Here is a 24,869-nt window from a genome sequence, read left to right as displayed (position 1 = left end):
AATGGAAATCCACAACCCAACCCATCCCAACTCATTTAAAGTGATCCAATGGGTGATTCAACCCGTTTCTAACCCGCTAAGTAAATGGGTAGATATAACGGGTGGGTTCAATGGACCGAGTGAGAAATTGCCACCCCTATCCAATAGGTAGACCCGATCTAAGTCGGACTTGGACAAGATTTAAGGCCTGCAGGGTCGGGCTCGGGCCTAAAATATCAGGCTTGAGTTTTTTCGGGCCGGGCTCAGGAAGCCCAAGCCTGACTTGATAATGTATTATATTAATAAAAATATATTTTATAATATATATATATATATATATATATATATAATATTTTTCTTCTCTTTTTTCAAGTAACAATGAGACTTTTCATTATTTTTTTTTAGGTTTTGAGGTCTTTTAGTGTAAATTAAACAACTTTTAATTGAGTTAAAAGGAAAGATCTTTTTTTTTTTTCAAATTTCTAGTCGGGCTCGGGCCTAAGCTTCGAGCTTTATAGTCGGGCCGGGCTTGGGCTCAAGACTTAGGCCCAATGGTCGGGCCAAGCTCGGGCTCGAGCCTAAACATTTTCTATTAATGTAAAGGCAAAGCCCAGCCCGGCTCGTGAATAGGTCTACCAGTAAGAAAGAACCCGTGCCATGTAAATTTGTAAATATGGAGCTAAAATGGCAAGAATGACCTCTTTCTCTATGACAAGTCTCTTCTCTAATGCACAAGTTCTATATAAACACTTGTAATCTAAAAAACTTCTTTTTATTTTCCTTTCTTAATGATTAAGAACACTTGTAAGGCCCTCAAGCTTCTTTCTACCATATAAGCATACCAAGTATGGTGCTTATAAGCATTTGTTTCAGTCATTTAAGTAGTAGTTAAGCAAATATGAGAATGATATTTGTTTCTCCCTTGGACCCAATGTGGATACAAATGTTGCCTTTCTTAACTATGGGCTCATTTGGTGTGTCTTTCTGCATGGTCTTTCAACTGTTTACAAGCCGAGAAGACCAATTTTTGGTGTATTTCCATTTGGCTTGCGGAAAATCTAGCTGCCAAAAGGCGGATTGCTGAAAAAATGCGAGAAGCCCATTTCAAGCTGATTTCGGGAAGTTTCAAATGAAGATTTCCACGTCTTTCAAGTTTTATTCTTGTGCGAAAGGATACAAAAAGACGCACAAAAAGATGTCCATCTGCCAAATGTGCTTCAGACTGCTCAGATATTCATGCAAAATCTCAATACGTCTTTTGCATGTCAGAGCTAACAGAAGATCTTCCCAAAAAGATATGCCAAACAGGCCTATGTATGGATAATATTGAATATTGATAACGACTTAATGTGGAGCAATTTGAACATCTCATGACTCATGATGTGAAGTGTAGCTAGCTATAAAATTCTCTCTTGCTATGTTAGATACGATCCTTAGTATTGGAATTAAATGGAAGAACACACTAGTGTCATGTTATCAGTATTGTATATTAATTTATGCCTTGCTCAAATACTTTGCAAATTGAAAATGGAAGAACACGTTAGTATGATGTTATCATTACTTTAGCAATTCATGCTTTGCTTAAGAACACACTAGCCAAGCTAATCGATTGGTATCCAAACTTGGCTAGGAGTTTTTTTTTTTTTTTTTTGATGTGGATATTTGTTTTTTATACACCATAATTAGTCTTACTTACAGTTGATTAATCTATGTGGATTTTTTCCTAGAGAGATCATACAAACCTACCAACCAACCAAGCCCCTCTAATAAGTCCAGACATTTCTTTCCCATCTCCTAACACTACAGTTCTACCAGAACTCATGAGTCATGGTTGTTCTCATGCTGGATAAAGTCCCAACCTGCAAAAGCAATATATGTAAAGGCATTGATAAAAAATGTTATGTACAGCCAGGTTCCAAGAACTCTCATCTAAAGAATCCCAATACAATTCATTCCTACATCATTCTTAACAAGACGATTGGCTAAAAAGTTGACTAATCCTGGTACCCGTTGGAAGATGTTAGCTTTATAAAAAAAAGGAAAAAGAGGAAGATGTTTGCTTTGGATACAAAAGGCTTTAAGTTGTCTACCATGAGAAGCAATGTTGGAGGGCAAACTTCACCAACATTGAGTCGACATCCAAAAAACTCAAGTCTTGTAGCTCTAGATATATAGTCCCAACTTTGGTACAATAGATGCATTCAGATATTACAAGGGTTCTTGCTATAAGTTAGACCAGTTTTTAGAAAGCACACCTAAAATTACTAGTGAAGCTCATTTATGAGGTATGTTGCAATTGAACCCAGCTATACCTCATCCGCCTTTAATGCATAACCATTAAGTTAACAACACGGCATTCTAATCACTAAAACTAAAAAGGTTTTTTGATTTTCTTGTTTTTTTAAGTGGTTATTCAATTCACCACAACCTACAGACGATCGATATCACAAATACAGGATTTGGTGGGTTTTGAGCTTCCAAATATCCAAGGCCCAGACCATTAGAAATTATTCATGAAACTTTTTTGGACTGAACTACAGACCTAGATTTTAGTTCAGACATTACGAGTTGTATGCATTAACCATTAGAATATCCAGTGGGTTCCTTTTATAGGTTGTGCTTATTACCCAAAAAAAAACTTAAGCTTTGTGAGCAGATGGCCAATGTTTTTTTAGGTCATTAATTAATGGTGGCAGAAGATATTGATGACAAATGTAGTTGAGTCTAAAACCCATATTCTACACCCTGAATATACCCAAAAAAATATTTATGTTTCATACTGAGAGAACAGGTATGGATTTAAATGGTTTCATATGTTTTTTAATTGCACTAGAATCTGTTTATATATTCATGTATTTGTAATTTGCACTGAAATCCAAGGGTAAAAATGGCAAAATATGGAAAAAATAGCAACTTATTCTGAAAAGTAAATAATATGGGAAAACTGAGAAGTCTCATTTACATACATAAATTTAACAAAAAAATCAACATAGGTAGTGGCCTGCTGATAAACGATACATATATAACATACACCCATATATTACAATATTTTGAACCTTGATTGGACACTGGTTAGGCTGCCCAGTGGCCAGTCCCGCCCATTAAACCTGAGCTTTGGGCCTCCTGGCTTGGCCTACAATTGACCTTTCCATGGATGCATTAATTGAAATTGCAAAAAACAAAAAAAAAAAAAAGATCTTTGATGTCAAAGCCTGTCACATATGTTTCTGTTTGAGCCCGGAATGTTGGGACGATTTTGCAACAGGGCCGGTCAGAGCCCCAGTGGCAATGATTTTTTGTCTTTTGTTTAGTTTCATGGGACTACACAACAGCGGGTAGCCCATCCCTCAATGGCTCAATCCATGACCCCCCAAGCTGGTGAAGGCAGGATTCAACCAACTAGTTGTCACTTTGCATCACAAAATTAGACCCTAATTTTTCAGTCATGCATCAAAATTGAGGCAAGAAAATCACTTGGCCTTGGTAGCCTAACAGTTGACATGTAGGGTTTAAGTCTCGAAATGTTAGAGGCGTATGCGTTTTTGCTTGTGTCTTGTAACTGCATTTTTCATACGGGTGCAAGTTAGGCGGATTGGATCAGGTTTAAGCTAAACCCAGTTCAATTCTAAGAATTGGATTTAAGGCTCAAACCTGAGGTTAAGCATGATCTTTTCAACTTAAGCTCAGCCGCACTGAAATTTGATATAATTAATTTCAAAAATCTGGAACCGACCCCTATAAGATAAATTTTAAGTTCTACTATAAAATTGAACCGAACCAACCCATACTCACCCCCACATAAAACTGTCGACTGGGTCGGACTGGGCTTGGGTTAACCCCCGGTTGGAGGCTAATCCTCGCCTTGCCTCTTCCTTCAACGTTTTAAAACTGGATTTGAAATGAAATTGAATCGGATTGAACCAATATTCGCTCTAACGATCCGATTAGAGCAATAGAAAATATTCCAATCCTAAGGATCATATCTGATAGACTATATTCCACCGCACTTAGCAGTATTAGTTGGACTTCTCTGTGTGTCTTCTCTCCCTCGTAACCCATAAGACGAGGGAAGGGGGTTTTCGAACTGTAGAATGAGAGGAGGATTCATCAAAACCTGAGCAAGGGGAAGTCAAGAATATCAACCCTTAACCGGGTAGTTCGTTCATCTTTTGAACACTGATTTGGGTATGAGAAATTTTGAGAGGACACAAATCAGTTTGCTCTTGTTCCTTCCTCCTCTTGTTTCGTTCATTTTTTTTATACATAAGTTTTTTTTTTTTTTTTTTCAGAGCTTGTTATTATTTTTGTTACTGAATATTGATTATTGATCACTAAATATCGGCTTTGTTTTTTGAAGCTAACTGCAAATTTCATCATGGCTTTCAATTGCATTTGGGAACCCTAGCTCCCAGTCTACGATAATCTGTTTGTTGTTATTTAGAAAAGATATGGTTGAATTCTCTTTAGGGTTTTATGAAGTGAGCTCGTCTTCTTCTCAACTCTTATCAATCACTGGAAACAACTGCATTTGGGATGAGGACATTGTTCGCCCAAATCCTGTTGAAACTAATCTGAGATGATTTCTTTTTCATTTGGCATTCCAATATCACCTCATCTGCGAATCTTTTCATTGTATGATGCATTTTAGTTTTTAGATACAAATCTTCTTCTTTGGGTATCTTGTTTATTGGTTAATGAACATTGAGTGCTTTTTGTTCAATATTATCATTTTGCTTTGTTGTATTGCAACAATGCTCTGTTTTGTGTAATTAATGAAAGAAAAAAGGAGCGGTGGGTCGGTGGCATTATCTAGGTTGCTAGAGTTCCTAAATTTTAATACCACGGGTCTAGCTTCAAAGTTTTTCTTCACATAATATCATGTTAATTGTTATCTTAATGACATTTTAACCAATGTTTCTTAAATCTCACTGTTTACCACTAAGCCATTAGAGGTCTAACAAGGATTAAAGCAGTTGAACTATCTGTTAACTAGTCTGGTTGATCAAGTCATAAATGAAATTATGACATGAAAGAAAACATACTAATAACCCAATCTGTATCTTTCATCAATCCAGTCATGCATCAGAAGAAACATAACATGTTCAAATATCATGCTAAGCTTTTCTTTTCTTTTCTTTTCGTTTTTTTTTTCTTTTTTTTTTTTTTTGAGTGAGTGAGTGACCAAATCTATCTAGGGTAGACAACAGGGAAGGTACAAAAAAAAATGGCTAAAATCTTATCATACAAATACAAAGAGAATACTAACCAAATTACAATTGGACCCCTGAACTAGGCATTCCCCAAATACACCATTGACAGTTGATACCAGCTCTAGCTAAATTATCAGCAAGGGAATTATCTGATTTTTGGGACCCACTTAGATGAGCAGTTCAGATTTCTTCCCAGATATTTGGCTTCCCTAACCAGAATTGTGAACTTCTAAGTTGATTCTGTTTTAGTGTGGGGTCATGAGATGACTACTTTACAATCACCATCAATTCTCATTGCCATCCAATTCTGTACTGTAGTGCCAATAGTTTGAGTCATTTTATCACTTCCAACAACTCATCCTTCAATGAGTTACTGACACCAACTGCACCACAGAAACTTATCTTGATGGTGCCAGTCGCATCCCTTACTGCATCACCATCCCCTAATTGACCAGGATTACCCATAAAACATTCATCAAAATTGAACTTAAAGCTACCTATTTCAGGTGGGTGCCAAGTAATCATTCTCCATGGACTTCCCCCAAAGAGAAGCTTCCCAATAGGAAATTACAATTACCCCTTCCTTTGTTTTATAGGTGTTGATAACTTGGAGATAAACTTCCCAATAGAAAATCTTGACTCTTAGAACCCAAATGAATTTCCATTGTAAAATGAAGTGTGAAGCTGGGTTTGGAGAATTTCTAGCAATTTGAGGAAATAGAATAAACATCAAAAGAACAAGGAGTCTATATTCTCTCATCTTTGCGTGAAGAAAGGGATGAACACAGGGTTAATGTAATGGATAAAAAATTTGGAGCAAGGAACCTTCAATCCCTTGAAGGCAAAAAAAGAGAAAATTTGGAGTGAACTAACAATTTTGGATAAAAAAGAATGTAATGGTCAGTTAGATAGAGAAGAAAGAGAAATGAGGAAGGAAGTGCAAGCTGAATGGGAGGATGTGGTTAGAAGGGAAGAGTTTTATTGGAAACAGAGATCCAGATGCCAGAGGCTAAAAGAGGGTGATGGCAATACTCGTTTCCTTCAAAGATGGGAAAATAGCAAAAGAAGAAAAAACTTTATCTCAGACCTACAAGTTGGAGACCAACTAATTTCGTACCAGGACCTCATAGTCTCTGAGATTGTTTCCTATTTCAAAGAGCTCTACTCGTCTGACAGGGTCTGGAGACCTAGCCTAACAGCTTGGGAAGGACCAAAATTATCTCAATAAAGTAGAACCTGGTTGGAGAGGGAGTTCAGTGAGGAGAAATAAAAGCTGCAATTTTTTCTTTAGATGAGTATAAGGCCCTAGGTCCTGATGGGTTTTCCTTGGCCTTTTTTCATGAATGTTGGGATATAGTAAAAGGGGATTTGTTAGAAGTGTTTGAGGATTTTTACAGTTCAGCCATCATCAATAAGGGTACCAATTCCACTTTTGTCAAGCTCATCCCAAAGAAGACTGGTTCTTTAGGGGTGAGAGATTTTCGACCAATCAGCCTCCTGGGTGGCCTTTATAAGATCATAGCTAAGGTTTTGGCAAATCGGCTGAAAAGAGTTATTAGTGAGGTAGTTGCTCCCACTCAAAGTGCTTTATTAAAGGAAGATAGATTTTTTTTTTGATCAATAACACCAACTTCATTAAATTAAAAGAAAAGAGGGATTATGGATACAAGAGGGGAGATAAAATATCTTAGCTCCCCAATAACAGAATACAAAGAGAAAAAATTAAAAACTAGCCCAAAAGACAGACTCCCTATTCGCCCCTTGCTTGGCCAACCCATCTGCAAATGAGTTAGTACTCCTCTTCACCCAGCTGTATTGTATCTCAATGTCCCTACACAGTCATAAGAACTGTTTCTTTTCGTTGTTAAAGTTCCACAATCCATTGTCCTCTTTCTTCAACCAGTTAACCACCACCTTCGAATCATCTTCTAGGATCAAACAACTGATGTTTAATTCCTTTGCGCTTCGAATTCCTTCAAGTGCTGCAAGGATCTCAGCCCTAAGAGAGTCACCTTCTCCAATAGGGCTAGAGAATAAAGCAATAACAATCCCTTTCTTATTCCTGAAAACTCCTCCAATCCTAGAGGGCCTTGGATTCCTTACACTGCTGCCATCAAAATTCAACTTTATAAAACCTGAGGGGGAGGGGACCAAGAGGGACAAAGAGTCCTCTTGCATCTAGTAGTGGAAGCAATCTCTTTCCAATTTCTTAGTAAGTCACCTATAGGAAAGTCTGAAAACAACTCCAAAGATTTTAGCCAGTGGGAGCCCTTAAAAGGATTAGGTCTAACAGTTCTTCCAGGGTTCTTTCCTTGTCTGAAAAAATACGTGAATTTCTTCCTTCCCATAATGACCAACACACCGTTGTCTTGATACTCCTCCACATAGTCTTCCCTCGCTTCTTAGGCCATCTAAAAAAAGGAGAGAATAGACTTTGGACACTCCGGAGGATACCAAGAACACCCAAAGCGGGAAAAAACCCACTCTCATACAGTTTTAGCAACTTTACAAGAGACCATGCGGTGGTAGCCGGATTCTCCATCAGCTTTACAAAGAGCACATCTATTTGGAAGTAGACAATAGTTGGGTCTCTTTCTTTGAGGTAAGTAAAATGTGTTTATTCTTTCCATGAAAATTTCCCAACAAAAAAAGCCAACCCGAGGAGGAATAGGCCCGCTCCAAATTTCTTTAGTCGGAAAGGACAACCCAAAGGGGACGGGAGGCTGAGTTAAGGTTTCAAAGAATGGAGCACAAGAAAAAGTACCAGAGCTAGAAGGGGTCCAAAATTTGGTGTCTTCCTTAGCAGGATTTAGGAAGACATTCTCAAGGGAGGCTAGCAAAGTTAACAAGCTGTCCATGTTTGTATCCCTAATTGCTCTACGCAGGCCAAGGTTCCACCCAAAGCCAAAAGTGGAGTCTGAAAGTACCAAGAAAGAAGAGATAGGTTCATTTTCAAATCTGACAGAGCATACAAGGAAGGAAACTAGTCCTTCAGAGGTGAATCCCCGACCCAAAGTTGTTCCCAAAATTTTATTTAGTTACTAGAGTTTAGACCATACCTGATCCAAGGGGAGAAAACTGGAAGCAAATTGTGAATGGATTTCCAAGGAGAAGCGGCTGTAGCCCGTGCCATGATTCTAGGATCTCAGCCATTGTCTTCTAGCCCATGTAGCTGGCCACAATCTCTCAGTCCACAATTTATCCATTTCCAATGAAAACCTCAACAACCATTTCCCCAACAGATCCATATTCCTTTTCTTGAAGTTACCAATCCCAAGACCTCCTAGTTTTTACACCTAGTGACCACCTCCCAAATCACCCTATGATCTCTCTTATCCTCTATAGGCTCTCAAAGAAAATTCCTTATTAATTTTTCCAAAATATTGGAGACCTTTGAAGGGATCTTAAACATTGTCAGATAGTAGACAAGGAGGTTAGTTAGGGTAAGACCTAATGAGAGCGACTCTCCCACCTAAAGAAAGATACTTTCTCTTCCAAGCCGCCAGCCTCTTCTCAAACCTCTCCACTATCGAATTCTAGAAGCTTACATTCTTAGGATTGTCTCCTAAAGGGAGGCCTAAGTATGTCAAGGGCCAGTTCGAGATTGCACAACCTAGCTCACCTGCAAATTCCCTTAGGCTCCTTTCATCCACATTCACTCCCACCACACAACTCTTATCAAAGTTCACCTTGAGGTGTATGGGAAGCAAATGAGATTGTGGAAGATAGAAAAAAAACAGCCAAAAAGGGGTGGTCTGCAAAATTGACATTGAAAAGGATTATGATAGGTTGGATTGGAGTTGCCTATGAAGGATCTTAGGTGGTGTTTGATAACACTTTACAGAGGTCTGGTGTTTTAAAAACTTGCTTTTCAAACACCAGATTCGTTCGGTGTTGCTTTTGAAAATTGGTCTGAATTTTATTTTCAGGTCTTAAATTGAAAGCTCACGGCCTGACTCTTAGCGCGCTTAGACACGTTTCGGAGTTAGCACAAAGTCGAAATTACACCCCCCCCGATAATTTTGAAATGACGTGATTTTGCCCTTGTTTAACCCCAAGCCTAAAAACCTAGCTCATTTGTGTTTTCTCTCTCGAACAGGAAAGAAGATTGCCGCTACTCATTTGAAGATTGCTCTAGGTATGTTTTCATGGCTGCAACTCTTTTTTTTCTCTCCTTTTTGTTTCTTCGTTGTCACACATCTAATTTTTCACCGTATTCTTCATTTTTTTGGGGTTAAAGTAGCATCCTCACGCCGGATTCCTAGCCAACGGTTAACAAGTAGCAAAGGTATCTTCTTCTTCTTCTTCTTCAAACGACTATTCATAGGAAACCTAGTTCAGATTTTTTATTTATTTTGATTTGTTTACAATTGTTTGATTTGTTTGAGATGGACAAAACTACATTTTGATTTGTTTATCATGGTTGTTTGATTTGTGTATATTTATTTTGATTTGCTTGAGATAGACAAAGCTGCATTTGTTTATCATGGTTGTTTGAGATAGACCAATCATAGTCCTCCTTCTAAGAATCTGAGAGGTGCCAAACTTCATATTGATCCCACCAATTCTGGGTTGTGGAAACACAAGCAGGTTAAGGATCTTCCCACTAGTAACCATTGACACTGAAGTCCTTATAGGAGGAGACAAGGGGAACTTTCTTCCAATCTGTCTTATCAAGCCCACCCCTTGTTGCCCAATTGTTTGCATTCCATATAGAGGTGTAAAATGGGCTGTGCTGGACGGGCCGGGCCGTGCCTCCCTCCCCTGTGATATTTTGGGGGGTCGGCACGGCAGGCTGGTCCGTGGGTTGAGCCTTGGTCCAAGTCAGACCGTGGACCGGGCCAAAGTTATTTATTTAAAAAATTGAAAAAAACTTAAAATTTTAATTTTATATGAATTTTGATGTATACAATTGCTTATATATACAATAGTTGAATAAAATAGTATAATAAAATTGAAAAATACATTATTGTATAATTATAATTTATATAATATATTATATATAAATATATAAATATTATGTATAAAATATATATGGGTCGTGCTGGGCTGTGCCAGCCCGTAGGCCACGGGCGGCACAACATGGCAGTGCAGCCGTGCTGGCCCAGCTCGCTGACCTGAAACCCCAAGCTCGGCATTGCCCATTGGCCCATACAATCGTGCCGGGCCACGGGTGGCACGGCCCGATTTACACCTCTAATTCCATATACATGAGAAGATCCACATGGACTTTTCATTAGGGAAAATTTGTTTGATTTCTGTGTTCTTATACACCCTAATGGGCACACTGTCCACGAAGAATCTGTTAAACAAATAAAATGAACATCCTATAGTTTGCTACACTGTTCAGAATATTCTTTTTTTGATCAATATACACTGTTCAGAATATAATTAATTGATCTTAGAGTTTTGAGGAAAACCGTTTGGTTAAAACCCATTAACCAAATTCTACAGATCATGCCTGGCAATGCTTACATATTTTATTAATCTGCAGTACTGTAGTCTAGTAAGCAGGTTCCCTGTAGACTTGTTGACTTGAACGAATTGTTTAGTTAAGAAGAAAAGGTTGAAGTACTTACACAATTTGATGGTGCAGTGAGCTATTTTCTTGAAGTATATTTGTTTTGGTTTGTTTATCATGGTTGCTTGATTTGTGTATATTTATTTTGATTTGTTTGAGATAGACAAAGCTGCATTTTTTGTTTTATAGTGGCTGTTTATTGGGAAATCTTTTTCTTCATAATAAATGGTTTTTCATTGTGATCAGATTGTTTTGAGGGCAGAACCATAGGCTGTTTTCTTGGAGTATTTCGGAATAGAGTAACTGAGTATTAATATCTAGCTGCTTGAGTTGCATTTCTGAGTGAATGAGTATTAATTTCCATCCGTGCATGTCCAAGACAATGATCATAAAGAACTGGCTGACCCATTTGGTTGAACAAAAGAAACTAAAACCAGATTTAGATTGGATTAGCTTAAGGATGGATCTGCATATAAGCTGCTGAACTGAACCGGATGACATGGGAAGTCAGCCTGGTTTGATCTTCTCTAAGCAAACATAAATGGGTTGCTTTTGTTGTTGGGTTAAGTATGTATTGGAGGGCATTTTCAAGTAATGATTGATTAGCTGAACAAAAATAGCATGGTTCTTGGAAATACAGATAAATCATGCAAAGGGTGAGATATTTGGAATGGAAATGTGGCAACATTATTGGATCCAGAGGTCGGCTAATAGTTTGGCAGATGCATCAAACCAAGTGTATTGGGGGACCATTTCCTTGGAGTGAGATTGTAAAATGCAAGCAAAAGTGTTGGTATTGCAAGTAAAAATATAATTTATATTTGTTTTATATATTAATTATTAATTAATTATTGATTTTAGTAATTTTTATTATTTATTTAAATCTTTACTTAGTTTTGATTATTTTAATATTACTTATTTGTTATTAATTATTAATTATTAATGACTGAAACTATTAATTATTAATTATTAATTTAATTAATTTTTTATTAACTATTTTAATCTTGATTAGTGTTAATTATTTCATTATTTTTATTTATGATATTTATTAATTATTAATTATTTTAAAATTATTAAATTTTTATTTATTAATTATTAAATATTATTTCGAATTTGATAAATTATTTTATATGAAATAGTACAGATTGAACTCAAAATTATCAAATAGTCTATTCTAGGGGTAAAATAGTGAAATCAGGGAATTTCAGATGTTAAAGGTTTGATCCAACACAAACAATCTTATCTATTCAGAGCCTCTAAAATGTAGGAAAGCATCTATGCCTCTTTTCAGATTTCAGACACTTTTAATTTCATTTTAACTTTTTAGATTTCAGATTTCAGATTTATCAAATGCCACCTTAGAGCAGCTGAAAGGTTTTGGTAGCACTTGGATTAATTGGATGAAGGGTTGCATCAGATCAACAAGGTTCTCCATCTCAAGGACTTCTTTAAGGCTTCAAGGGGACTGAGACAATGATGCCGTCTCTCCCCCTTGTTGTTCACACTTAGGGCTGATATTCTCGATGCCTTTATGTCTATGGTAGTAAATCTGGACTGTTTTAAAGGCTTTATGGTGGGGTGAGATAATATCCACATCACTCATCTTCAATATGATGATGACACAATCTTCTTTGTAGAGGGTAAGAGAGAATATATCCATAATATCAAAAGCATCATCAAATGCTTTGAAGCAGTGACAGGGCTGAAAACCAATCTGTAGAAGAGCAGCATTGGTATACACATCTCTCAACAAGAGTTGGCAGAGCTTCAAAGGACTTTGGGTTGTAGAACAGAAACTTGGCCAATTAGTTATTTAGGACTCCCTTTGGGTGGAAATCCTAGATCCGATATCTTCTGGCAATTTCTCATTGAGAAAAGCGAAAGAAGGCTAGAAGTCTGGAAAAGAAATTATATTTCTAAAGGGGGTAGGTTCACCCTAATCAAGGCAGCTCTCTAACTTCCTACGGGATGGAGGGGGAGAAAAAAGAAATCACTTGGTCAAATGGTAAATAGTGTGTAAATCAAAGAAAGGAAATCTTGAGGCTTGGGCACATCACGAATAGAAACGGGTCCCGTATCTCAAAAAGTGGATTGGGAGATTCAAGGTAGAACAAAATGCTCTTTGGACAGCAGTGATTTGGAGTAAATATGGAAATAATCATTTGGAAAGGGGTAGCACTCCATCGATTCCAAACTGCCAACTTGCTAACCCTTGGAAAGATATTCTTACTACCCAACATACATTCATCTCCTTCACTAGATACAGATTGGGTAATGGAAATAAAATAAAATTTTGGACTGACCTCTGGTGGGGAAACAATCCCTTATCAGTTTCCTTCCCTTCCTTGTTTTCCTTAGTAAGAGATAAAAATGCCCTGGTCTCCTCAACCATCCTTTTGGCAAACAACCAAGTTTCTTATAATGAGACTTAAGAGAATCAGAAATCTCAGACATTTCCCGACTCTTCTCCTTGATCTCAGAAGTCTTCCTCACCCCCTCATCTCAAGATAAGCTAATTTGGTCACTCACTCCCTCAGGTTAGTTCACCTTCAATTCCTACTTTCAAAAGTTAATAGAGAGCCCCCCCCCCCCCCACGTTCCAGCCTTTTTTTCGAGCTCCTGTTCTCCGCAGCCGCTGAGATCCAAGACACCCGGTGGTTTTGATCATTTTTTTTTATCAATAACACTTTCATTAAATCATCAATAGATGATTTACAAGAGGAAGACAAACACACTTATCTTCCAAGAGCAATAAAGGACCTCAAGAAAAGGAAAAAACACTAAAGTTACAGCTTAGCCCAAAACAGTGAATCCTTTTCTGCCCCTTGTTTAGCTAAACCATCAGCTAGGGAATTAGCCGATCTTTTAACCCAGCATATCTTAGCCTCCATCTCTCGCACCAACCACTTAAATTTCCTCCTCTCATTGCTGTACTTCCATAAGTCATTGTTATCTTTATTCAGCCACCCTATCACCCCCTCTGAATCCCCTTCAATTATGAGTTTCCTGATGTTCAATTCCTTAGCTTTCTGTACTCATTCCATAATTGCAAAGATTTCAGCTCTAAGGGAGTCACCCACTCCAATTGAGCTTGAGAACATGGCAGAAATGACCCCATTCTCATCCCTAAAAACACCCTAATCCTCGATTGTCCCGGATTTCCCCTACTACACCCATCAAAGTTTAATTTCAAGAACCCAACATGTGGAGGGTTCGAAGACACACTCATTACTGACTTGGTCTGTGTGCAACTTGCAATTTCACCCCACTTCCTCAACATGTCATCCACATTGTAATCTGTGAATAACTCCAAAGATTTCAGCCACTGTACAACCCTAATATGTATGATAGCCCTAAGATCTGCTGCACCTCTCTCATCTTGTGAGAATATCCTGGAATTTCTTTCTTCCCAAAGTGTCCAACATACTGCAACCCTTAGTCCTCTCCACATAGTCCTTCCCCTTTTTATCCGCCACTTGAAAAAAGAAGGGGAAAAAAGGCCCTGCAAGTTTGATGGAGGATTCTAGCTACATCCAAATAGGGAGAAAGCCCAATCCCAAAATTGACCTCGCAAGATGGCAAGACACCAGTGGGTGAAGACCAGTCTCCCATCCGCTTTACAAAGAACACACCAATGAGGTGACAAGCAAGTATTGGGTCTCTTCTTTTGGAGTAGATCACCAGTGCTGATTCTTTCTAGATAGGCTTCCCAATAGAAACTACCAACCCTAGGAGGTATTGCTCTGCACCAAACCTCATCAACAGGGAAAGGGGGGAAGTAGGACTGGTGGACTAACTTAAGACTTTGAAGAAGGAAGCACAAGAAAAGATGCCATTGGGGTAGGTGTCCAAATTCTAGAATCCCCCCCAGTGGGGTCTAAGACAACGTTATCAAGAAGTGCAGTAAGGCTCGAAATACTGTCGAAGTCTGAGTTCCTCAAATCCCTTCTTAGACCTAAGTTCCACCCAATCCCAGAAGTGGAAGAGGACAGGGTGGTGAAAGATGAGATTGTCTCATTTTTCAAATTAGATAGAGCATACAAAGAAGGAAATTGATCCTTTAGAGGGGCACTCCCCACCCAGGTTTGTTCCCAAAATTTTATGGAGTTACCGGAATTCAAATCATACCTGATACTAGGGGAGAATACTAGTAGCGGGTCATGAATGGCTTTCCAAGGAGAATTGCTTGTGATCTTAGCTCTGATTCTAGCGTCCCATCCATTGTGCTCCAACCCATGTATACTTGCCACTATTCTAGCCCATAGCTTCTCCTTCTCCATAGGGAACCTCCACAACCACTTTCCCAGAAGATCCATATTCCTTCTCCTAATATTCCCATGCCCCAAACCACCACAAGTCTTACTCCTACACACTATCTCCCAGCTAACTTTATGATCCCTCTTCTCCTTTTCCGGCTCCCACAGGACATCTCTCATCAGCTTCTCCAATCTGTTAGAAACCTTCACTGGGATTTTAAACATCGACAGGAAAAAGATGGGTAAGTTAGCAAGCGTGGCCTTAATTAGAGTAATTCTCCCATCAAGAGAGAGGTAGTTCTTTTTCTAGCGGGTTCCAAAAGCTCTCTCGTAGGATTATCACCTAATGGCAACCTTAAGTAGTTCAATGGCCACTCCGAGACTTTACACCCTAGCACTTCAGCACTCTTCTTGATCTCTCCCTCCATATTCGCCTCCACTGCACAACTTTTCCCAAGGTTAACCTTCAAGTTGGACATTTGCTCAAACAGTTGTATCATCGACTTCAAGTTCCTGATAAAGCTCACATTACCGCCTTCACAAAATAGAATCGTGTCATTAGCAAACTATAAGTGAGTGAGGGGGGTTTCCACCCTCCCAACTCTCCAGCCTCTAATGAGCCCCCTAGAATTCTCTGTAAATCAGTTTCCTCAGTACTTCTACAATTAGAATGAACAAGAAAGGAAAGAGGGGGTCTCCTTGTCTTATACCCCTATTGGCTGGAAAGAAATCTACCAATGTCCCATTCACTAGCACTAAATAATGACAATTCCAAACACAACCAATGATCCACTTACACCGTCTAGCCCCAAACCCAAATTTAGTCAAAACTTTCCTCAAGAGATCCTAGTCCACCAAGTCATAAGCCTTTTCCAAGTCCAACTTATAGACCACCCCCTTCTTATCCCTCTTAAAGTTCTTCACACTCTCATTAGCAATTAAAATCTGATAAGTAATTTGTCTTCCACTCACAGAAGCTCCTTGATAATGTGCAATGATATCTGGCAATACCTCCTTCAACCTCAATGACAACACTTTTGCAATGACCTTATACAAGCTATTTACCAAGCTAATTGGTCTAAAATCCTTCAAGTGGGATGCATCTTTCTTTTTTGGAATTAAGGCAATAGATGTAGAGTTCACACTTAGATTGACAATTCCTCTCCTGAAAAACTCCTCAAACACCCGCAAAAGATCATCTTTCAAAATATCCCAATAGTCCTGATAAGCCATTGTGAACCCATCTGGCCCTGGAGCTTTTGTTCTATCCATAGAAAACACAGCCTCCTTGATCTCTTCCAAACTAAAGCTTCTACCCAACCTTCTCCTGTTCTCTACCCCTACATCTGGCCAATCCAATCCTTCTACCCACACCCTTCTACTCACATGCCTTCTTAGAATGGATTTGAAGTGCTCCACACAGGCCCCGACTATCTCCTCTTGTTGTATCAACTCAACTCCATCTACTACCAATTTGGAGATAAAGTTCTTCCTTCTCTTGCCATCTACCAAAGAGTGGAAATACCTAGTGTTTTTGTCTCCCTCTTATAGCCATTTACACCGAGATTTTTGCCTCTAGCTAATTTCCTCCCTGTGCAGGTAGTCCTCTAACCGTCTTCTCAAACCTCTCCTGAGTTCATCGTCTTCCTTTTCAAATTCCCCCATTTCTTCTTTAGAGTCCAGGCTTTCAAGTTGATCCATCAGAGCTCCCTTTCTTTCTTCTATCCTCCCAAACACCACCAAATTCCACTCCTTGATTTTTGCTTTCAAGAATTGTAGTTTCTTATGGATTCTCATCCCCTCCCATTCCACTATTGGGTTACACTCATACCACCACTCCCTCACTTTGTTAGTAAGCCTTGGATGAAGTAACTACATATTTTCAAATCTAAAGGGGGTAGGACCTCCACACCTTCTTTCCTCCTTACATAACACTATGGGCCAATGATCTGAGGTCACCCTTGGGAGAGTTCTAGAAGCTAAGGTTCCCCAATGTTCTTTCCAATCCAAAGAGAACAAGAATCTATCTAGCTTAGAGCAAATGGGTCTAGATTGGATATTTGACCATGTAAATGTCTTGTGGGTTAGGGGAATCTCTTTAAGCTCAAAGGCATCCACAAAACTGCTAAACTTCCTCATGCTTTTTGTCACCCTCTGATTAACCTTATTGGATTCCTCCGAGAATCTGATCACATTGAAATCCCCACCCACGCACCAGGGCCCATCCCACAACCCTCTAACATCAGCCAATTCCTCCCACAACTCCTTTTTCTCTTTGTAGTCATTTGGTTTGTATACATTTATGAGCACCTACATATAATCATCCTCTTGCTGCTTAAACTTCATGGAAACTGAGTACTTTCCAATCAACTCCTCCAAACCTTCAACCACATCCATCTTCCACATTGTTACAGTCCCCTCGGAAGCACCCCACGAGGGAGCAACCACCTAGCTAATCCCCCCAGCTTTCCAAACACTCCTTGCCCATTTGTTATTAAACTCTATTCTCTTAGACTCTTGCAACAACACAATGTTTGGGTCATACCTCCTTATTACCTCTTTTATTGTCGGTTTCTTCCTTGCACTCCCAATTCCCCTCACATTCCAATTAAGAATCTTCGTTCCGCTTCTTTTTTAAACCCCTTGCCACCTACCCACTACTTTCCCCCTTTCCTTCTATCTCCTTTTACCCCGAGCTTCTTGTCACCTTCTACATCTCTCTACTTCACTTAATCTCCTCTTCTTTGTTCTGATCTCCTTCCTCTTCTGTAAGCTTTCTTTCAACACATTCAAATCTTCCAACCTACAACCCAACTTCCCTACAAATTCTGCTATCATGTCTTCTCTCACCGAGTCCTCCACCCTGTCCTTCCTACAGAATCCCCTCCATCTCTGTCCACCTGCCCTTTCTTCCTCTCCTCTGGTCCCACCTCTCTTCTTTCCTCTCCATCCATCCTTCCTCTCCTGTTACCTACCTCTTTCCCTGTTCTCCCCTCGTTATCCTCTCCATCTCTACCCTCCTTCCCTTCTCTCCACTCCACTGACCCCTCCCCTCTTCCTTCCTCCCCTTCCCTCCTCCAGATTAGCTTTCTTTCCACTTCCTTAAACACTCTTTCAATGATTTCCCACACTTTTTCACTCCTATACCTTCCCGCACCTTCCCACTTTCCTTCCTTCCCCTCTCCCCCTCCTCGAAGAGCCCGCCAACTAGCTCGGTTGCATATTCATGGGCTACAGGACATGAAACAAGAACGGAATCTGGAACCAAAGACACAAGAGACACATTAGTAGCAAAAACCGAATTCACTTGGTTACCTGGGACTGATGGACATGCTAGAAAAGGATTGTTATCGGCCTCCCTCTCTTGTTCTAGAGGTTGGTAAACGTCTATCTCCCTAAGTTGGTTGGAAGTACTTCTGTCCTTTGGTCACCCTAGTGATCTTTCCACCCTACCTCTGGTTCACCCCTAGATGGCGTGTTCCTGCTCTGCTTTCGGTTCTCCCGGTTTGCCCCTTCTATTATTCCTCGCACACTCTGTAGTCTTGGGAATGAGTTAAGCCGATTACAATCTTCACCCTGAAATAATCTTGCAATATTCCACCTGTCCATGTCACCTCCAACACAACTACTTTCATCATTTACACTGCCCATGCTAGTACCATCATCAGAAAAGTCCTTTGATTCTTCATCTCCTTCATTGCACTGCACCTAGCCTTCATCCTTTTCTTCTCTCTCTTCAGTTCTTTCCCTAGCGTATCTTGGATTTGGCCTCTTTGAGGAGCGTCGCAAGGGGCTAAGCTCCTCCAGACTTTGTCGGGGAACCCACTGCAGATCCAACTTCTTCTCCATTTTCCGCCGCTGCACGCATTCCCCCCCTTATCGCGACTTGGGACAATGATAAACCATTATCATCGTCTATCAGCAGCCCAAGAAGAGTCCTCATACCCTGACCCATGTGACATTTTAAGTTATCACGTGGGTCCTTCAAGTGGAGCCTCCTTTCGGTGTTACACCCACCTGACCCGCCCGCGTGACCTTTTATGTTGTCACGTGGGCCCTTAAACAAAAGCTCCGGCTCAAACTCCAGACCGCCCAACCCACCCACATGACCTTTTAAATTGTCACGTGGGCCCTTCCAATGCTGTCCTGACTCAAACATCACCCCACCCGACCCACCCGCCACCTTCAACGGCTCGGACCAAACCTTTTGGCTCCCCAACCCATCCTGCCTCTTCACTACATCAGCATAAGAAGAAGAGCCCGCCATTAATTTGTTTAATTCAAACCCATTTGAGTTTGAATTAGTTTCCTTAATTAGGTTGCTTGTTGTTTGGTTTTCCCCAGCTGGCTCAGTAACCCCAAAAATAACTTTTGTCTGCTCCAGCTTTTCATCTCCCACCCTCTGCCCTCCACATGTCCATCACCTAGCCAGCTCATCATCTTCTACCTTAGGAGCACCTTCCCACCGGGACCATTCAACTTCTGAAGCCACCCACACCTTGTACCAGGCTTCTTCCGAGCAGATTTCAAAGAACCTCGGCAGGTTCTCATGCCTTAGGTTAGATTCCAACAAGCACCTGAATTTCACCCATTGGAGTTCAAACCATGAATCCATTTAGGTATTTCTCTCAATGGGAAACCTTCATAACTAATTTCCCAAACCCCTCTCTCCTTACTGTTCGTTACATTCTTTGAATTTAATAGATGACTTCTTCCCAAAGGAAGCCCCTAATGATTTTTTTCCCAATTTTCTTTATTAACTTGGCCGGTGCTCTAAACAGGGAAAAGAAGTAAGCTGGGAGGGTTATGTAGATTTGATGAGAGTAATGTCATGCTAAGTTTTAGGTAAAAGAGCATAAAAGGTGATAGTTTTTAGACTAAAAAATGGTCATCTTCACATGCTCAAAGTTTTTGGTGTGTGGATAGTGACCTTCTCTTTACTAGATTTGGAAGCTGTACACTAGATACTCATGGGTTTTATTTGCTTTTAAAAAGCATGCCTTATACACTAGATATCATTGTACTATTGTTTTCATAAATGTGTTGTGTATGTTTCTTTATTTCCATCTGGTGATAATATGTATTATTTTCAGTATCTGGACATGATAACTGATAGATCAATGAATTTTATCTTCAGCAGTCATGAAGGTAAGGGCATCTGTGAAGAAGCTGTGTGAATTCTGTCGGACAGTTAAACGTCGTGGAAGAGTGTACGTGCTATGCACAGCCAATCCCAAGCATAAGCAACGGCAGGGAATATCAACATTTGCATACGAAGGCTCAGTGCCATCTCTGTATGTATCTACCTATTCTCTCTTTGATTTCAAGGTTTGAAGTGGAACCATTACTATTTATAGTGCAATATTCTTGTTCCTCTCTCTGGGTCCTTCCTTTAGTTGCTGAGTTGAGTTACCTTTCATACTTCATATTAGGACCAATAGTTGATAATCCGAGATTCCCAACCATCCAGCATATTCTTCTTATGACCATTTGGTCGCTTCTCTTCACCTCAAAGTTTATATTTATCTTTTGCACTTCAGGGTGAAAATAGTTGATCAATATGAATCGATCAGACACATTTCCAACTAACCAGTTGCTGAAATCTTTATCTTTGTTCTTTGTATTTGTGGTATACGACCCTTCCCATGGGGTTTATGTAGAACCTTTCCCGAGGAGGAAACTTTCACAGAAATGGAAAAAAAGATGGCTGGACTTTGGGGAGTAGGTTGGGACTACATTAGGATGTCAAACCCAACTCTTACGCTGTGTTTGGTTGCAGTGCAAATTTATTTATACAAGTACAAATGCATGGGAGTCCAAATGTAAAAAATGCAAATTCTTGTTTAATTTTGTTTTAGATTTTACTTTATTCTGCTTCATGCTTTAGTTTATTTCATTTGTACTGCAATCAAATAAAATAAGCTAAAATTTGAAGCAAAAATAGGCCAAAATTTACACTCAAATCATTTGCACTGCCATGGTTTTGTATCAGTGCAAATTTATTTGCATTGCAACCAAACACAGCCTTTGGATCAAATCTCCCCTCAGCATTTAATAACTCCCTCCCCCCCTCCCCCCCCCCCCCCCAATAAAAAGGAAGAAAAACCATCAAATGAAATAATTAGTCCTGTTCACATTCTATCTAAAAAAAAAAGATGTTCTCATTGTTCTTTGATATGTGGTGTTGTGCCAAGTGCAGAGAACTCTTTTCTATCTGATATGATTTCATGGATAACTAACTGTAACTATAAGTGAATCATCATCATCCATGCCTTATCTCAACTATTTGGGATTGGCTACATGAATCCTGCTTCACCAATCCATTCTATTTGCATATCCACTGTTAAATTATTAGTGCTTAAATCATTCCTTACTACTACCCATGCCCTTTTTGGTCTGTCCTGAGCTCTTCTAGCCCCTTCATGTATAACAAATTACTTCTTCTAACCGGCACAATTAGTGGTCTTCTATTCACATGCCCAAACCTTGTTAGTCTACTCTCTCTCATTTTATCACCTATTGGAGCTACTCATAGGTTCCAAATGATAACTTCACTCATGATCCTATCCTTTCTAGTTTTTCCACTCATCCATCTTAGATTTGCATTTTTGCCACATTCATTTTCTGGACATGTTTCTGAACTGCCCAACACTCTTCTCCATACAACATAGCTGGCCTCATAACTGTTTTATAGAATTTTCCTTTTATGTAAATTTATCAGAAACTGCATCATGATGCTTGGAATAGAGAAGACAGACTTAAGCTCCCTATTTCTTTTCCTTTTTCTTACAAGATGATTTAAGGGGTGTTTGCCAATATGTATGATATTTTCAATGCAAAAAACAATTGCCACATCATTAAAAACAATATGAATTTGCTGATGTGGGAGTTCTTTTTTAGCTTTTAGAGACAATATTATACATATTGGTGAAACAGAACAGAATGGCTAAACATGATTTATGTAGCTGATCCCATATAGTTGGGACAAGGTTTAGTGGTGATGATGAAACAAAATCTTACATATTAGTGATTACCCCTTTCTTATTGTTTTTCTTTTCAGTTCTTGATCATGCGTCCATGCTTTGTGGAATTGAGTTCCAAATTCCCAACTCTGTAGCCATAGAATGAATGACTTGTTATAGATTGTTGATGAGGCTGCGATCCTCATTGGGGTTTCGATGGTTGGTTTTTGTAAGCACCTCTACAGTCGATAGCAAAAATAAAATTCTCAAATTATGGCTTGGTTATTCTTATGGACAATATGGTTTCTTTACCAGGGTATCTCTGTATGTGAACCATGGATGTGAAATAATCTTTTGATTTAGGAACTTGTTTATTGTGGAGATTTTGATACAGGTCCTCTGAGATGAGTACCAAGCAAGAGATTTGTCGGAGTAACAGCTCACCACTAGGTTTGGCAGCTCTGCTTCACAAAAAGCAATTTCCATCGCTAATTTTTGGCTGGAGGGCTAGTCTGGCTTCTCTTCTGCCAAAACAGGAAAATTAATCAATAACCATTTCATGTCATGCTGGAATCTTGTCTATTGTAATATGAGCTGGTTACTTCGATATAGTCACCCTTTGGGTGAGCCAACATGTTTCTTTATTGACTTTGTTTTACAATTATTTCTTTTGATCAAGGTACAATGATGCTATTAAACTATTGGTAGGATGCAATTATGTCTTGGAGGACCAATGTGGAATTTTTGCCATTTTTGCTTTTTCTTTTTTCCTCTATTGTCTTCTCTTTTATATGGATATCTTGTTAAAACCATTGCCCAAGTTCCATTTTAAGAGTTTGTATGACTGAGTTGTCATGGGTCCATTGAAGTCAACTTTATAAACATTGGTGATAGCACTCCTAGGGTCATTGTTGGGTTGAGTCAGATCCGGGTCAGAATTCAGAATGCAAAAAGACATAATTAGCCACCTGCGATTTTGACCAATGTATGAATTATTTTTCGAAATGATGAAAGTGGGAACCACTGTTTATCCACTAAATGACCTGAAGTTCCAAAGAAACCAGTTCGGCAGTTCCTCCCGCCTATGATGTCAAGCAGAATACAATGCTGGAAAGGTTGAAATCGATGAGTCACACACCAGACGGTGTTGCACGAATATCTTCTTCGTGTATTTTGGAAGAAATCACTAGAATAAATTGCATCTTCTTTTAGTACCCCTTGTTTTTAACTCAACTGTTGTCGGAGAAGACGACCTATTGTTGTTGACGCCGGAGGAGACAACCAAAGTATGGTTTTTTTACTATTTTTTCAGAATAAGATCAATCTTTGGCTCCACCCTCGGTCTTTTTCCTTGCCCTTCTAGCTCTCTCCTCCGCCTCCACAACCGAGACCATTCCATTTCAAGGGCAAAATCACAGCCCCCTTCTCCTGAAAGCAGCCAACACTCACTTCACCGAGTTCGTCCCCATCTACCTGAACTGGGGAACCAAGACAAGATGCACAACAACGTTGGGGTTCGGGCTCCTGTGTCAGAACTATGACTCCATCTTCCAATGAAGCTTCCCACTGGCTGGTTGAAAGCAAGGGCTCAAACATGATAAAACTCACCAGGATCATCTGCGACATTCCTATAATTCAAGCAAGCGAACTTCGACATCACCCAAGTTGAAATATGCGATGAAAGATAATTCATACACCTTCGTCATTGTATCAACCATTGTATCTTTCTCTCGAAACTAGTTTGAGCAGTACCCTTCTTCGCCACTTTTTGATGCAGTGGGGACCAGTTTAACTCACCGTCGGTCTACTCTGCAAGTGGGAACCGGTTTCAAGAGAAAGATGCAATGCCCTTCTTCGCCACTTTCTGATGCAGTACCATTGTTTCTCTTGAAACCAGTTTAAGGGGTACCCAAGTTGAAATACGTGATGCAATACCCTTCTTCGTCATTGTATCAACTAGTTCCTAATTGAGTTAAATGGTGAGAGTAGACTCTTTTTCCTTCTCTATTGCTGCTATCAATTAATCAAAGTTTATCGCTGCAGGGTGGAGGAAGAGGTAGACGTCAGAGATAGAGGGCTTTATTGCTGTCCCAAACTTGTATTTATCTCTCCTAAGAGTTTCAGAGTAGACTATATCAAAGAAAAAGGGTAAAATGGTCTGAATATTACCATAAAAGTTAGTTTTGGCATTATGAAATTATTTAAACTGCATCTGATCTCACGTGGTGGTCTTGACTGATGGTAAATTAACATGTATTGGATTATCGCAAATTGAAAGTTCAGTTACTAGATTGTCACAAAGCCTAAATTACAAGGTACTTATCAGGAATTTCCCTTTCTTTTAGGAGATTTGGGCTTGTGATATTTATCGATAAAAATTGTTCTAGGTGTGCAGCTTTGAACATGGCCATCAATGAGAGACTATTAAGCATTGAACATGACCACATGTCCTAAATCTTAGTATTTACTATTTACTATTTTGATGACCCTGAAAATTGATATGTATTGGTACTTTGAACCATGCTAAAAAAACAGAATAGTTGGAACAGTCCATGAAAAGCATCCTTCCTGGTTCTGGTTAAGTAATCGATTTATAATAGGTCAGCTTGTCTTAATAAAATAAAAAAAGCTAAAAAAAGACCAGAGTAGTTGAAGACCTCGGATTATTATGTGTCTAATCTACCCAACGATCCATTTTTCACCACAAGTTCCATTTGACTAAACCAACCAAGTAGGGATGGCAATGGGATGGGTTCAGGGAGGGTTTTGTAAATTCTAGACCCTACCCACTTCCCAACCCGTACTCACCCCATAACCCATAGGGGGTTGGATTTTGAGGATCCAAACCCTACTTACACATGAAAGTGCAGAACCCTCCCCGCATTTAAGGGTAAAGGCAGGTTAGGTTTAAAACATGCATCTAATTTCCTATTATTTCTTG

The 24,869-nt window shown here is 39.4% G+C and overlaps 1 protein-coding gene across 1 annotated transcript; it reads left to right on the top strand.

Moving 5' to 3' along the window:
* The first annotated feature begins 4,001 nt into the window (after nucleotides 1-4,001).
* LOC148869394 (Ribosomal protein L36) lies at nucleotides 4,002-22,662 on the top strand. The gene is made up of 5 exons (XM_088967188.1): nucleotides 4,002-4,164; nucleotides 9,289-9,327; nucleotides 9,430-9,477; nucleotides 20,104-20,260; nucleotides 22,323-22,662. Exons 4-5 carry the CDS (start codon nucleotides 20,109-20,111, stop codon nucleotides 22,471-22,473), a joined length of 303 nt encoding a protein of 100 aa, XP_088823314.1. The 5' UTR covers nucleotides 4,002-4,164; nucleotides 9,289-9,327; nucleotides 9,430-9,477; nucleotides 20,104-20,108; the 3' UTR covers nucleotides 22,474-22,662.
* Nucleotides 22,663-24,869: the final 2,207 nt, after the last annotated feature.

The sequence above is a fragment of the Nelumbo lutea genome, chromosome 2, assembly GCF_056320005.1.
Source record: "Nelumbo lutea isolate HS-2025 chromosome 2, American lotus-T2T, whole genome shotgun sequence".
NCBI classification, from domain to species: domain Eukaryota; kingdom Viridiplantae; phylum Streptophyta; class Magnoliopsida; order Proteales; family Nelumbonaceae; genus Nelumbo; species Nelumbo lutea.
Note: the sequence above shows the minus strand (reverse complement) of the source record. Positions and strands in the feature narration are given on the sequence as shown.

Excerpts from the sequence above, each read along its gene's own strand:
- LOC148869394 (XM_088967188.1), top strand. The coding sequence starts at position 20,109 with ATGAAGGTAAGGGCATCTGTGAAGAAGCTGTGTGAATTCTGTCGGACA. Across the intron at positions 20,261-22,322 it reads GAAGGCTCAGTGCCATCTCT|GTCCTCTGAGATGAGTACCA; the intron begins GTATGTATCTAC and ends ATTTTGATACAG.